The following is a 16,385-nucleotide window of genomic DNA, read 5'->3' on the forward strand; positions in this document are numbered from 1 at the left end:
TCCCTTCACCCCCTCCTTGTCTTTTTCATTAACTTCTCCGCCTTTTCATGCCCACACCTCTCTCTTTTTCTTACGTTCTCATGTTTTATAATGAGTTTATGAAAGAAAGGCTTCCTGCTCACTGTCTTTTTTAGTTTAAAATCTTGGCATGCATATGTATTAAACATGATGCAAGGACTTATTTTATTTAGACTCATGAATGATCTTTCTCTATACCTCACACAAGCCTCCTGTTACTCCTATCAGAGATCTGTCATGGTTCCTAGACTCACCCAGCTATAAATATGTCTAGCTTTACCTTTTGTGATCAAAGTTCTGACACCATTTTAAAGGCTTTCTTTTCTTTTTTTCTTTTGTGTGCTGATGGTCAGATGTTCCCCTTTGTTCCTGGGATAGATTTGTACCTTCCTTCTGAAGCATGCTGAGAGACATCTTAACATCTTAACTGTCATAGCAAAAGTCATTGCTCTCAAGAGAGGAAAACAGACTGTGTTCTCCACAGGCTTCGTTAAGATTAAAGAGTGAGGTGTCAATCATAAATGCTTTTGAGCTGGAATTTCCAGTGATCATTCTCACAGAAATCCAAAAAACATGAAAAGACAGCTGGCTTCCAATGGATCTGTAATAGGTATTACTTGAGAATCCATCTTATCCGCATTAAGTACATGATCTGTGTGTAATATTTGGGGTTCAGTAAGATTTTTCGTATATTTTTTAAAAGTCTCTTATGCTCTTATTTATTATAAAACAACAAAACAGCTGTATTCAATTTTAATATATTTTAAAATGTAATTTATTCCTGCAAAGTTGAATTTGCAGCATCATTACTCCAGGTTTCTTCATTATTATCATTATTATTATTATTCATCATAACTTCATTATTTCAAATGGTCAAAATTTCCTATAGATGATTACCTCTTGCTGCCTGTTGCTACTACAGCACAACATAAAACATGATATATAGTCAAGTAATAGTGACAAATTCATCATTACATTTAAGGACTTTAAGGCTTAAGCTTAGTCCCAAACTAAAATGCATGTTTTAAATGAAAACAAATTGAACTGATGTGACATAACATACAAACCAGATTCCAAAAAAGTTGGGACACTGTAAAAATTGTGAATAAAAACAGAATGCAATGATGTGGAAGTTTCAAATTTCAATATTTTATTCAGACACAACATAGATGACATATCAAATTTTTTAACCGAAAATGTATAATTTTAAGGGAAAAATAAGTTGATTTTAAATTTTAGTGTATCATCACATCTCAAAAAAGTTGGGACAAGGCCATGTTTACCACTGTGTGGCATCCCCTCTTCTTTTTATAACAGTCTGCAAAGTTGCAAGAGACAAGTTGTTCAAGTTTAGGAATAGGGATGTTGTCCCATTCTTGTCTAATACAGGCTTCTAGTTGCTCAACTGTCTTAGGTCTTCTTTGTCGCATCTTCCTCTTTATGATGCACCAAATGTTTTCTATGGGTGAAAGATCTGGACTGCAGGATGGCCATTTCAGTACCTGGATCCTTCTTCTACGCAGCCATGATGTTGTAATTGATGCAGTATGTGGTTTGGCATTGTCATGTTTGAAAATGCAAGGTCTTCCCTGAAAGAGACGACGTCTGGATGGGAGCATATGTTGTTCTAGAACTTGGATATACCTTTCAGCATTGATGGTGCCTTTCCAGATGTGTAAGCTGCCCATGCCACACGCACTCATGCAACCCCAAACCATCAGAGATGCAGGCTTCTGAACTGATCGCTGATAACAACTTGGGTTGTCCCTGTCCTCTTTAGTCTGGATGACATGGCGTCCCAGTTTTCCAAAAAAAAACTTCTAATTTTGATTCGTCTGACCACAGAACAGTTTTCCACTTTGCTACAGTCCATTTTAAATGAGCCTTGGCCCAGAGAAGACGTCTGCGCTTCTGGATCATGTTTAGATATGGCTTCTTTTATGACCTACAGAGTTTTAGCCGGCAACAGCGAATGGCACGGTGGATTTTGTTCACCGATAATGTTTTCTGGAAATATTCCCGAGCCCATGTTGTGATTTCCATTACAGTAGCATTTCTGTATGTGATGCAGTGCTGTCTAAGGGCCTGAAGATCACAGGCATCCAGTATGGTTTTCCGGCCTTGACCGTTACGCAGAAAAATTGTTCCAGATTCTCTGAATCTTTGGATGATATTATGCACTGTAGATGATGATAACTTCAAATTCTTTGCAATTTTTCTCTGAGAAACTCCTTTCTGATGTTGCTCCACTATTTCTCGCCGCAGCATTGGGGGAATTGGTGATCCTCTGCCCTTCTTGACTTCTGAGAGACACTGCCACTCTGAGAGGCTCTTTTTATACCCAGTCATGTTGCCAATTGACATAATAAGTTGCAAATTGGTCCTCCAGCTGTTCCTTATATGTACATTTAACTTTTCCTGCCTCTTATTGCTACCTGTCCCAGCTTTTTAGGAATGTGTAGCTCTCATGAAATCCAAAATGAGCCAATATTTGGCATGACATTTCAAAATGTCTCACTTTCAACATTTTACATTTGTTATCTATATTCTAATGTGAATAAAATATAAGTTTATGAGATTTGTAAATTATTCCATTCCTTTTTTACTCACAATTTGTACAGTTTCCCAACTTTTTGGATCTTAATGTTCTGGAATCCCCTGACCTAGGACAAATGGTTTGGAGAAAGGATAAGACCGGTTTCAAAGACAAGGCTTAAGCTTAGTCCAAGACTAGAATACATGTTTTAACTGAAAGCAGCTTGTGCTGACATTATAATATATATAATATATACAATATAATATGATATAATATAATATAATATAATATAATATAATATAATATAATATAATATAATATAATATAATATAATATAATATAATATAATATAATATAATATAATATAATATAATATAATATAATATAATATAATATAATAACCATTTATTTATATTACTTTGTTTTTGTTCTGCAGTATTCATTTTCAGTTTTGCAAATGAATAGGACGCAGACTGCTGTGTTAAGCACTTCTGAGCATGAGATGAGCAGATCATATGTCTTGCATGTGTGCCTGATCTAAGGACAGACTGATCTGGGGCACTGAAGTTATCAGTTTGCAAACAAAAGACACATTTAGTTCTTTACTTTGACTTTGAACCCAACCATATTTCAGTACATTAGTATGTATGGCTTTCTGCTCATTCGCAACTAACAACGTACTCTTGACAATATCTCTGACCTGATCAAAAGCCAGTGACAATGACTGACTGAAGTTATCTAATATTGAACCCTTTCATAAATGTAGTTGCATCAAGGGAAAGAGAATGTAAATGTTATGTATTATTACATTTTAAAATGATTTGGATTAACCTTTCCTTGATATTTTTCTGGAATGCTTCTTTGAAAATGGAATATGCCTTTGGGAATGTCACATGCCTGGACTAAACACCATATCTACCATCTAGTTTGAAATATTTATAGATATCAGCAACTAGCTTCTTTTAAATTCAGCTGTGTAGTCATTAAATGAGGGTCCTGAGACCGAAGATGTGTCTTTGTTTGACCTTCAGTTACATTTTTTTAAGTACATGAACAATAGAAGGATGTTGTGGATGACTGCTCAGTGTCTGCCTGTTTGGTGACACCAGGGCAAATTTCATCAGATTTGTCTTCATATGAATGTGTTTCTTGCAGAAAAACGCTTGTCAAAGCAAATCATTATCTTTTGGTTTCACATTTTTCCTGCATTTCACCTCACAACAAAGTTTTCATCTTTTTAAGTTTCAGTCTTACTGTCTGGTGGAATTATGACATGTAATACACAACAATAGCAATGCATAATCAAACGTCTTTCTAGGACCTATATATACTATCATCAAAAGAGGTTCCCTAGTGTAACGATGAGTGAGAGACATTCGGATCCACATGCAGTACTTTATTTTCTATGGAAAATAAATGGTCGATCAGGCAGAGATCAGAGAACAGCGTCAGGTATGTCAGGGGATATCCAAAATCAGCAACAGAAACAAGCAGAGGTCAGGGCAGGCAGCAGAGAATCACAGTCAGTATACACAACCCAAAATAAAACACGGCAGGAACAAGCACAGAGAAAATGCTTGGAAATGCCAGACAGAACTAAACAAGACTTCGCACTTAATGAGAATCCAAACATAGTTTATATAGGGAAGTGGTAATGGGGAACCCCTGGTGGTAATTAGTCCTAAGCATGGGGTTCTGGAGAATGGAGTTGGAAATGGAAATAGTCCTGAGTGGAGTGCCCTCTATAGGAGTTCATGGGCACTCCAGCTGATGATCCTGACTCCTAGCATGTTTTGTGGAAGTTTTTAAAATTTCTCCTGTGTGACTGTGAATCACTTGATGCATGATCTATCACCGGATTCATAAATACTGGGTAAACCTGAGCATTTTTGTTTCTACGCCTACATATTACTCAGACACATTCTAGGAGCATGTTGTGCAGTGTCACGCAACATGCATCTCTTAAGTGATACTGCCTCGCTCATGGATGTGTGAATCCACTACGGCTTTGCACTTTCACTTTTTGCAGCCATTGGCAATCAAAAAGAAAGGGGCAGAGTGTAATAGTGAGTTTGTAAGATTTATTTTCAGTTCAAATCCTCATAAAACTTTGTAGCGTACTTAACAAATTTATCAGAGCATCTGTTTAAAACAAAAAAATGTATTGTCATTTATTAGGCAAATGAAAAACAGAAACAGCTAAATAGACTTTATTCACACAATAACCAAAAAAAGTTTTTATTTTGTATGGCCTTCTTTAGCCTTGATATCAGCTTACTTTCTTGATGGCATTGTTTTTATGCACTTTTCCACAGTCTCTTATTGACTTCCGAATAGTTTCTAATTGTTCCAAAATATTTGCTTTTGTTTTTTTTCTGTGATCTATCTTTGAATCCATTCAGTCCCAACAATAATTATATTTTAGCATTAGAAACACTACTTTGACTCTTTAGCACTCTAGGTGTCATTGTCCAGGAGCACCAAAGAGTCTTAGGCCATGTCCACACGGAGACGTGTTTAGCTGTATATGCAGAAATTTTGTATCGTATAGAGGAGTTTCGTCCACCTGGATCCGGCGTTTTGGGAGAGTGAAACCAATATTTTTTTAAACTGGGTCCCAGAGGGGATAAATCTGAAAACGGCGCCATTATTGTGTGAACAGAGAATCCGTAGATTTTTTTAAATGATGACATCATCAGCCCACCTCTCGCCCCTAGTCAGACACAGCTACGTCACAGCCACCAAAACATGAAGAAACTATGACCGATGGTCTTTTTATTGACTAACATTAACACAGATTAATAAATGTATTGTTCCATGTACATTTGTATACCGCGTGCAAGGTTTATGTGCGTAGTCCAAGTCTTCTTCTCCATTTTTATTGTATCTCTGTGGCAGAATTACAGCACCCCATGCTGGTCTGGCAAGTAGACTGCATCGTTTTGTGGTTTTGTGCAGACACAGATATTTCTTGAGACAAGAAAAAAAAGGAAAGATAGGCAAAGCTCCGGCTTCGTGTGGATGCAACCTTAATCTGCCACTGACCCTGCCATTTGATCCTGCCATGAAGTTATTTTGTTTTTGTGTCTTGTTCTCATTGATTCCTTTGTTGTATGTGTCACAGTCTCATTGGTTGGATTGGATCATGTGTGTATCACCTTTGTTTGATATAAATAGCTCTAATGTTTCATTGTCCCTGGTCTAGCTTTGTTTTTGTACCACTGTTGCTGATTTTATATGCATGTAGTGCCAGTAGTGGGCACACATGCAATGTAATCAATGACATACATCACAAGCATGGCTGCCACACCAGAGCCTCCAGCCCTCTTGAATGCCAAGGGTGATTCCACTGTGTCCATGTTAAAGTCATGTTTATTCCATGTAAAGCCAAGTTAAGTCTTTGTTTAAATATAAATTTTTATGATAAATGAAAGAATTTAAAGAATAAGAAATGCTTAGTGTTTCTATAAGTAAGAAAATGCCTTTAGCTAAATACACGTGTTATATTGCATATATTTATATTTTTACTTAACTTGTCTACATCAAGGGTTTTCAACGTGGGGCAATAAAAAATTGTTAGTGAAATTAGACAAACTTGAGAGGCGCATTTCTTAAAAGGTTGAAAACCCCTGGTCTACATGATAAGAAAGAATGCAAGGAGCTAGATTCAAATTCAATATCTCCTATATAATTAGGATGTTATGAAGAAAAACAGACTGGACATGTGCAAGACAATATGACAACATTTATAAGCTGCATTAAGGAGGAGCCCAAACTACACTCAATGACCAAGGGATATTTAACAAAATAATTTGCAGCCTAATTGGTTTCTTATAGGAGCCAGTGACTCCTTAAGTGATTTTCTTTTTTCTGGTGCCCTGATATGATAATATCTTATGAGTCAATAAATATAGTATGATTTGGACATCTGTTATATCTGATATAATCTCTCTGAAAACTTACAGCAGCTAAAGAATGTGGATCGGGAATGGAGGGAGAGAAAGAGAAAATAGAGAGACCAAATAGTGATAAAATCCATAGCTCCTGCTGAGGAAGGCGTCTTCAGCGTGACTGAAACAGCAGGAGATCACATCTTGCATTCCATTTCACAGCCGTCTCAATAGAAACACTGCAAGACAAGCAAGTTTCTAATCACGCACAGACTGGGAGAGAAAACAAAGCAAAGCATGTCTTCATGTTTTTATGGATGAGTGGTCTAGTGTAATGAAGATGTTCTGTGGCTGTTCACCATGCCAGGCCTTTTGTAAAAGCTTCCAGAGTAGAGTGCATAATGGGACGGACAGTGAGGATGGGCAAAAGGGGTAAACGTCTATCCTGACATTCAGATGGCCTCATATGCACCTCATATGCTTGTTTGGATTGTGATGTTCTGAGAGGTAAAAGAAGTGTTGCCAACTAAAAACTGAAGTTGAATACTAAAGTTGTTTTTGGTTTATTCAGTTTTCAAAGCATTCACACATTATAGGGCACTAATAAATACCTGTAAAATCAGTTCATACCACATCTATTGATGATAATACAAATGAAAACAGTATCAGTCAGTTGTACATTGTGTTTACAATAGTGGAAAATTTGAATTCAAGTGGATTTCTACTAATTTCATAAGTACAGATTGTTTGTTTTATGTTACTTTAAAAAATGTCAATGAGGTCATAAATTACTCACCCTCAAGTCATCCTAAGCGTATATGACTCTCTTCTTTCAGACAAATCCATCTAAAAAATTGTCTTTGATCTTTCAAGCTGTTTCATGGCACTCAGCGGGTGTTGCACTGCATCAATCCAAAAGAAGTTAAATAAAAAGTATGCCCTTCCATAAAAATAAAAAAGTAAAAAATGTCTCACATAGCTTCGGGGGTGAACAAAGGCCTACTGTAGCAAATAGATGCATTTTTGTAAGAAAAATATCCATATTCAAAATGTAATAATCACTTTAATGTAGCTTGTGCCAACAGTTGTACACAGAAGTAGTTCCTGGAGCATGATGTATGAGGTCTCTTCTGTGTCACTCCCTATCACCGTGCTGTGTTTGCTCTTCTGTGTCCTCCGTGCCGCTTCGATGCAGAAGAGCACACTCAGCATGGTGATAGGGAGCTTTTACGGGTTTGGAACGGAATGGGGGTATTAATGCCCCCATTAATGATTAATGATTAATGCCTACATTTTTATTTTGGGGTGGAGTAACCCTATAAAACATAACACATAGGACCCTCTTTTTCGCCACCTGCTGGCGTATTTGTGTAATATGAAGAAATGTTCACTGAACAAATCAGTGAACGAATCTGAGTGAATCATTATGGTGAACGAAATGAAAATGACCAAATCTCTTGAAAGAATCAAAATTTCCACCACTAGTCTCTCTGGGGTATATTTGTAGCAATAGCCAAAAATACAATTTGAATGGGTCAAAATTATAGTTTTTTTTTTATGGCAAAAATCATTAGGAAATCAAATTTTGTTTAGTAATATGCATTGCTAAGAACTTCATTTGGAAAACTTTAAAGAAATGTTTCATTTTACATTTTTTTTTGCACCCTCAGATTCCAGATATCTCAGCTAAATATTGTCCTATCCTAACAAGCTTATTTATGCAGCTTTCAGATGATGTATAAGTATTGTATAAGATCATGTATTTCAATGTATTTTGAACAATTCACCCTAATGACTAGTTTTGTGGTACAGGGTCACGTATGATATAACTATAGTAAATATATATTGTATGAAATAACTTTTATGTTTAAAATCTTTTTTATAACATGTCCAAAGGGTGTGGCTTTTTGAGCTACTTCTTTTTTTCAACGCTATATTAATACACATTCAGTTAAATCTAAAACCAAATGTCATGTTCATCTAAACCCACAAGGAGTTGCTCAAGGGAGTAATACAATGTTTTTTTCTTTTTATCTGTCTGTCTGAGCTAGTTCGTAAAATATATTATAGAAAAAAAAATGTTTTTCCAGTGTTGCCAAACACTTTTGACAGAGAACAACACATCTGACAAAAGAACAGCCTCTTGTCTTGATTTACATGTGGTTCGTGTGAAAATAACTTTGCTAATATATTTCTATTGAAGTCAGACTTTAGAGTAATATTAACCATGGCCTCTCATTATCATTATTCACCCTTTGAAGTGAGCTTTATTGTAGTGAATGTGCACTTACTTCCAATCTTAAAAGTTTATTTCCAATAACTTACCTTGCAAAGAATATTAATGAAATAAAAAATGAAAATTCGGTCATCATTTACTCTCTGTCATGTTGTTCCAACAGCTTATGACTTTCTTTCTTCTGTTTATAGAAGATATTTTGAAGAATGTGTGAAACCAAAGAATTGACGGTATCCATATATGGAGAAAAATCTTATTTTGTGTTAAATAGAAGAAAGAAACTCATAAGCGTTTGGAACAAGTGATGAGGAAATTATGACAGAAATTTCAGTTTTGGGGTGTATTTAATGAGAGACACTTTCATAACTATTCTTCTTGAAATACTTATACACTTTAAAAACACATTTTGCACAAAATCAAAATGAAATCTTTTACTAAGTTTATTTTAAATAATTATCTTTTAATAACATTTTATCTTGCTCGCTTTATTTGATATTCAATTTACATTTTGAATGTGCTAAATTTCAGCTTTATCATTAAATATGCAACTAAAAATATATTTTCAGTTTACTAAAATTCTTATAGGTATATTAAAAGTACACTTCAATCTTATTTAAAAGACAAAAAGTTCAACTTAAGGAATTGCATTTAATATAAACTTTATTTATAATGCATTTTGATTTTATTGTAAATAACATCCAATTAAATGTTACATTCCGTTCACAAACAAGCATATTCTGGTAAAAACAAAAAAATTCCATAAGTACTTTTGGAATTAATTATGCTTAAAGTAGACTATTGTTCACAAAGGAAGCTTTAACTTAAGTTACCTGCTATTATTGTGACAGATCAAGTATCCTATGTTGTGTATATGTAACAATATAATAGCCATCTGAATTTAGGATAATAGAAAACCCATTGTTTCTCAGATAGCCTGAGCAAAGCCAATGCGATTATTTCCCCGATCAAACTCTGTATAGTATCGAGCTATGAAGTTTGCCCCCAATATCCAGATGGGACCAATAGGGGGCGGCACGTCCAACGCTTTGAATGTCACAGTGCAGATGTCCTCCCCAAACTCAGACTGCTGTTTGAAGAACAAAAGAAGACAAAGAGACATTAGAAAAGCCAATGCAAGTCCATATAGCTAGAACATAGATTGATGCATCTCAAAACAGATGCTATGCTTCAGAAGTCATCTGGAAAATGGGATGCAAATACAACATGAGGCATTTCGTACTTAATGAAAAGGGTCAGTGGAATAGATCCCAGATTTCAGTGTGAATTGAAATGCCCAACTGACTGAGTATTTCTAACGAAAACAGCACTTCAGTTAAAGCTAAACATTATCTGAGTGAAATTGTAAAAAATCCTGTGAAATATTAAATACTTGATTTGGGTTTTAGCTATAATAAGTTATTTCAGATTTTAAATTTCAATAGATTTTAAATGTCTAAATTGCAACTTCATCATGTAATTGTATTTATTGCATTGTAATTACATACTAGTTTCAATAGAAGTTACATTAATTCTAGTTCATTATAAATACACCCATATTTGGCAGAATGCACCATAACCATAATTCAAAGATGATAGAAGTAATTATGAAATTACAATATGAAATTTATGTTCTTAAGTACTTAAGTGTTAAAAAGCATTCTGCAGTTAAACTAATTAAAGTTAACATACATTTAAGCCTTTTAAATTATAAAAGAACAAGAGTAAAATAATTACCTAAGCTGTGTTCATCAGTGTAAATTATCTTGACAAACAAAACAGTCAGTCAGAATCATAAACTTCTGTTGGTCACATAGCTTTTTTTTTCTGCAATAATCCAAAAGTCAGCGAAAAATCCCAAATTTGGGGGTTTTGTTTAGGGAACCAACTTCTGTGTCGGCCTGAAGGGTCACTTCATAATCCACGGCCTAGTTACATTAAAAGTGCACCCTGTCATTTCTGTTTATGAGGTAGACATCTTACTTATACTGACACCTAGTGTGTGTATGTAGCTTCCCGCAAAAAAACATGATAATAGTTAGCCAAGATGAATTTATTCCACAAGCAAAACTGTCCAATAACAGGAGGTTATTCATTCAATGGTCATGAGAAAATTAAAATCTTTCAAGATCAGCACCATCAAATGTAACATACTGTATTAATACTTAAATATTGGGTTAATATACCCTTGTAATGAAATAAATAAAGTCCTCACCCAGAGAATATAGTCCTCTTCTGTGAGAGAATATTCCTCACCACCAAGATGAAAAGCCACAGTGGGCAACAACTTGACTAGATTGCAGTTTACAGTGTACTGTGAACAGAGCGAAAGAGAGAGAGAATGAGCAAGCTTTAAAATCATTCAAAGAAAACTGTGTGCTGCATCATTTAGCAAAACCGAAATCACACTTAATTTCACACTTGAAAAGACAGAAATACACACATTTTCCACACTGAATATCATCAACCACAGTGGTTATGAGAAAAAAAACAACAATAGCTTTCAATCATTCCATAAGCTCTTCAGACATTATTTATGAGACACAGCCAATCATGACAGACCAGAGCAGCTGTTCCCACGGAGAAAAGGAAACGGAGCAATAAGAAACAGGTTTTAATTCTAATGACTATAGAAGTATTGTTTCACAAAAGCTTGTATGTATGGGATGTAAATGGGATGACATGTTGGCACATGATCAATTACCCTAAGTTTGTTTGCAGTGTGAAGGTGTTGAGTTTTATAATCAATTGCCTTATAATTTATAATCAGTTGTGACTGCTGAATGTTTTAGAATGTCCTTCGTGCATTATGTGCTTTACGAACAACTGGAACATATTGTTCTTTTTTTTTTACTCCAGAAAGTTTGAAAGTTTGCCACTAATGCTGAGATTTAGAGATTTTATAATATTGTTTTCAAGATTTAAATTTGAGCTCACTGAGTTTCACTTGGTAAGTAGTGAATTCATATTTTTGGATCTGAAAGAAAAAACCCTCTTTCTATGGCTTAATCTCTCAAATCAATTTTCTCATTCTCAGTAGATTATATGTATGCTATTAAATAAAGACAGCTTTTTTAAGGAATGTGCGTAAGGTTATCTACACAGAACTCACCCCTCCTTCTGCCAGTTCAACGGCACCGATTGTTTTCATCAGAATTGAAATGGAGGAGGCGGGGCCTGAGATGTAGGAGGAGCCTGTATCAATCACAGCACTGCAGCCTTCCATGCAAAACAACATATCTGCACCCACAGACACTCTGCAAAAAAAATAAAATAATAATAATAATTTTATTTAGGCAAATCAAACACATTCCTATGGATTATGTTAAAAAGAAAAAACTGGCAAGCCTTAAAAGAATAGTTACAAAACAAAACAAAAAAATGCTGAAATTTATTTTTTTTTCAGAGCAGATTTGGAGAAATGTAGCATTACATCAATACATCCTCTGAAGGGAATGAGTGCCGTCAGAACGAGAGTCCAAACAGCTGATAAAAACCAATAATCCACAAGTAATACACGTCTCACATCTTGTGAAATGAGCTATGTGTTAACAAAATTCCATTATTAAAGATTTTTATCTTCAAACCACCATCACTTCTAATGTAATCATGTGGATTATGTATTTATCAGCAGTTTGGACTCTCATTCTGACGGCACCCATCCACTGCAGAGGATCCATTGGTGAGCAAGTGATGTAATGCTACATGTCTCCAAATCTGTTCTGATGAAGAAACAAACCCATCCTCATCTTGGATGCCTTGAAGGGTGTGTAAACTTTCAGAAAATTTAAAATTCCGGATGAGGTGTTTAAATATTTTGCCCAATGATATCTTTAATATCTTTAATTCAATTTATATGTGTCATTGATGGCCTGAAATATGTTGCACAAGGAATATTTAGGTGAAATGTAGGCCAAGTATGGTAACCCATAAATGGCACGGTCATCTTTAATCTTAAATTTGTCTCTTGTGTTCCAAAAAAAATACGGATATGGAATGACATGAGAGTGAGTGTGTGATTGTTTGTCAATTTAAAAACTGATGGCTAATGGATATCTTGTATAAACTGATATAGGATGGCTAGGAATATTTGTAAAAACTGTGATGTAAAACAGATGTAGAATGGCAGAAAGAATTCATAATTGTTCTGTAAAACTCATTATGATAATATTCTTACCCCTTCATAACGACCTCCCACTTGCCTTTCTCTTTGGTATTCATATAGTGGAAGGATCCAGTGTGGTAGTTCGGGTCTGTGCCCCCCAGCACCAGTTCTCCACCAGGGATTTGTTTTGGGTCTCTTATAGATGCACATATACATACAAAGATATGACTTGTAATCCACCAGTAATGGTTAAATACATTTATTATTGCACAAATATATATATATATATATGTATACATATATATATGATAGACATTAAACACACATACATACACAATACAAAATTATTTAAAGAGGAAGTTAGTTATTTACATTATTGTTTTAAATAATACTTTAGAATATTCATGTTTTACTGTTTTTGATGTTGGTGAGCATAATAGACTTATATAGTCTCTTATATAAGAGAATAATAATAATTGTATATAATTAGACGTTGGATGACCCAGCATAGTGGATGTAATGTAATGAAAATATTTCCACAATGACAAAGACCCTCATGGCAATTAAAAATGACAACATTGCAATCATAAATATCTCACTTTTGCTCACCCTGTGTGTCAGTAGATGCTGACGCTCACCTGCTGTAGTACACAGAGAAGACGTTCTGCTTCAGAACGTGTTGAGACATGATCTGATCAAACACAGGTGTAATCCCATCGATGGCTACATCTGGATATCCCATCCCTAACACTCCATCAAACTTGGCAAAGATGAACGGGATCGCAGGAAGAGCTGTGGCCTCTGCAAAAACCTGCATCACTGGGATACCACCCACCTAAAGAAGTTAGAGGTCAAAGGTCAATCAGCTCAATCATGTACAGTACTATGTGCAATTACAGTTCTGGTCTTCCATATTGCAGTCAGTTTTTTTTTTTTTTATCAATCAGTATTTTGCAATGTTGCATGTCAAATTTGGACACAAGCATTTGGACAACTATCCGTTGATGTTTTGCTGTGCTTGAACCTGGATGGCAAAAAATATATTTGATTAAAATACCATTTCCATATGTTGGTAAAGATATTCCTTTTGAACTAATTTCTTAACATTTCCCAATTACGTTCTAAAACAAACGGCTTTTTGTTACTCACTACAACCACATCCTTGCTCAGAAATCCCCGGACATATCCAGAAGTGTACTGGATGGAGAATCCCGTGCCGTTGTAGATATATGTGACGGATTTGGAAGCATCGTACCTGTTGTGTGTGACTAAAGACAAAAATGGAGAAAGGCAGACTGAGCTGCAGGTTTTGCTTTCTATTTAAGAAGGTATGTTCAAATAATCCAGTGTCATTTTAATATAAATTATGTGGGTTTTATATGATTGCATTTAGCAAATCACTCACGGCAGGCTGTGTATAAAGGAGAACAGCTGTATGAAGGAATCCAGAGGTTGGCAGAACCCGTGTCAAAAACAACATTGAACATCTGAGGTGGTGAGCCGATACTAATCTCACCGTAGTACTGAGTCTGGAAATCAACAGAGAAATATCGTCTATATAAAACAACAGACTTTTAAAAATATAAAACTTAAAACATAAAATTGTGGTTCTTTTCCATTTTTAATGCTGATTTACATCTAAGTAGTTGATCAGAGGTGTTGGAGCTGTGCCGTTTTTGGATGACGGTCCATCATATTTTGGCATCATTTCAGAAAACACTTGCGCTGGGGTGACACCCATTTCCTTCAGGGTTTCTCGTATGGAGGGCATTTTCTTCAGTTTTACCCTGGCAACGAGAGAAATGACTCATTACATGTATTATTTGTTTGCACAACTGATAAAACCACAACATTAGATGCTTTTTATCTGATTTTAAAATGAGACTTTTTCTTCATTTCAAAATGAGACATACTGTAGATGCAATCCCCATATGGAAAAAATGGATATACATTTTGTAATATATTTCATAACTACTAAAATTAATTTTAAAATATATTTTTGTATAAAAAATATTTTGATACATTTGGTTTTTTTTGTTAGTTATATTTGCTCTTATTTTGGCCATATTTTTTTAATGTTTTTAGGATAAACAACCAGTGGGCAAATATCACAGACAATTTATTCTTAAATTGAGAAAATCAGAAATTCGGATTACAGTTACACTAACACTAAACTGACTTGAGATAAATAACGGCACTATTGCCTTTTACAGCTGCTTTACAGCAGAAACTGAAATGTCTCAGTTGCATTTCCATAAGTGATTCTGCTGTTTTTCTATTTATGTCTGTGAAGCTTATTTGACACAATCTATATTGTATAAAGCGCTACGAGATTAAAAGTGACTTGACTTCCCTAAAATATAAAGACAGCTATTAATTTTCATGTATAAAGATGCATTTTACTGTGTTAGAAAAAAAAAAACATTGCATGATATTATAAAGATAACATTCCTCAAATTAAATAATTGGCTTTCATTGTTGTATTAAAGCCAGCATAATTGTTCTCCCCTGAGGAGAGTGATGACTTACCTGCATAAGGCCTGTACACTTGTTGCTGAGAGTGACAAAACCAGAAGAGCCAAGCAGTGCACGTTCATTCTTACAGATGGATCGAAGCACTTCATCTACCAAATAAGCAGTGTAACTATAAGGCGGCTCGTCTTATGCTCCGACTCACCCACAAACTTCTCTTTAGCTGTGCTTTTTTTTGACAGACTGTCCTTCCTGTGTTTTTATACTATCTCTCCTATGCTCTATTCTGACATCGACCCACACCCTTGACTTTCTCTCTCTTCTCACCCTCCTTTTATAATAAATGCTCTCTGAATAAAGTGACCTCTCGGTCAAGGGATACACATCACACACAGTGATTTAAGACCACTTCACTTAATAAAATCATCATTGCATGGGCCTGAAGGATGTATGGACAAATACAACAGTGTGCTGCTCTAAAATATATATTACAGAACTGACGTTCTTGCATGTAACTCTTTATGACCCTTTGACCTTTCATCTCAGGGGCAGTGTGGATGCCTAGAACTGGGTTTCCCACAGTAATAGGCCAATCCCTTCCTCTGAAATTCCCTCATGAGACTCTGCATACATAGACGTCACATTTTACATCTATTTTGCTGTTTATCATCCCTGGACTATTTTTTTTTTAAAAGGTGTTTCAGTAATGAGCACTTTGTGAGATTTGTTGGTTGGTCTTTAGGTTTTGTCCTCAGACTCCTCACTGAAGAAGATACGTTACACCTGCACAATAATATTTCACAGTATGATGACATTAAGTAAAGTTAGAGAGAAGCACCAACCAACCATGACAATTGGCATTATACTTGGGCTAGCAGCTGGCCCAGCAGATGCCCCTGAAACTTCCCATGGTGGCTAAAACACAGTAATACGGTGACATTAGATAATCCTGGCAGATGCCCATTGGTTACATTAATTTGACCTCAGAGGTAAAACTTTTACTGCAGCTGCTATACAGCAATTGGCACTACTAACATTACATCTATACAAATAAATTAAGTGAACTTATAACCATCTGTTGGATTCCATTCTGTGCACTTCTTAGCTATATGCCATCACACTTGGTTATTG

General features: G+C 35.2%; 1 protein-coding gene across 2 annotated transcripts; it reads right to left on the reverse strand.

Moving 5' to 3' along the window:
• Positions 1–9,373: 9,373 nt before the first annotated feature.
• Positions 9,374–15,546, reverse strand: LOC132115128 (renin-like). Of its 2 annotated transcripts, none has more exons than XM_059523533.1 (9): positions 15,312–15,546; positions 14,419–14,569; positions 14,188–14,311; positions 13,932–14,050; positions 13,421–13,617; positions 12,855–12,977; positions 11,790–11,934; positions 10,893–10,991; positions 9,374–9,764 (listed from the first exon to the last, which is right to left on the reverse strand). In XM_059523533.1, the coding sequence occupies exons 1-9, from the start codon at positions 15,404–15,406 to the stop codon at positions 9,606–9,608; spliced, it is 1,212 nt and encodes a 403-aa protein (XP_059379516.1). In that variant the 5' UTR covers positions 15,407–15,546; the 3' UTR covers positions 9,374–9,605. The 2 variants fall into 2 exon arrangements, with proteins under 2 accessions (XP_059379516.1, XP_059379515.1); XM_059523532.1 differs by having other exon boundaries at positions 9,376–9,767.
• Between the last annotated feature and the right edge of the window lie 839 nt (positions 15,547–16,385).

The sequence above is a fragment of the Carassius carassius genome, chromosome 34 (assembly GCF_963082965.1).
Source record: "Carassius carassius chromosome 34, fCarCar2.1, whole genome shotgun sequence".
NCBI lineage: Eukaryota > Metazoa > Chordata > Actinopteri > Cypriniformes > Cyprinidae > Carassius > Carassius carassius.

Coding starts and splice junctions, on each gene's coding strand:
- LOC132115128 (XM_059523532.1), bottom strand. CDS start 15,406: ATGAAGTGCTTCGATCCATCTGTAAGAATGAACGTGCACTGCTTGGCT. Junction 14,051..14,187: donor TCCTTTATACACAGCCTGCC/GTGAGTGATTTG, acceptor TTTTGTCTTTAG/TCACACACAACAGGTACGAT. Junction 11,935..12,854: donor TGGGAGGTCGTTATGAAGGG/GTAAGAATATTA, acceptor TTTTTTTTGCAG/AGTGTCTGTGGGTGCAGATA.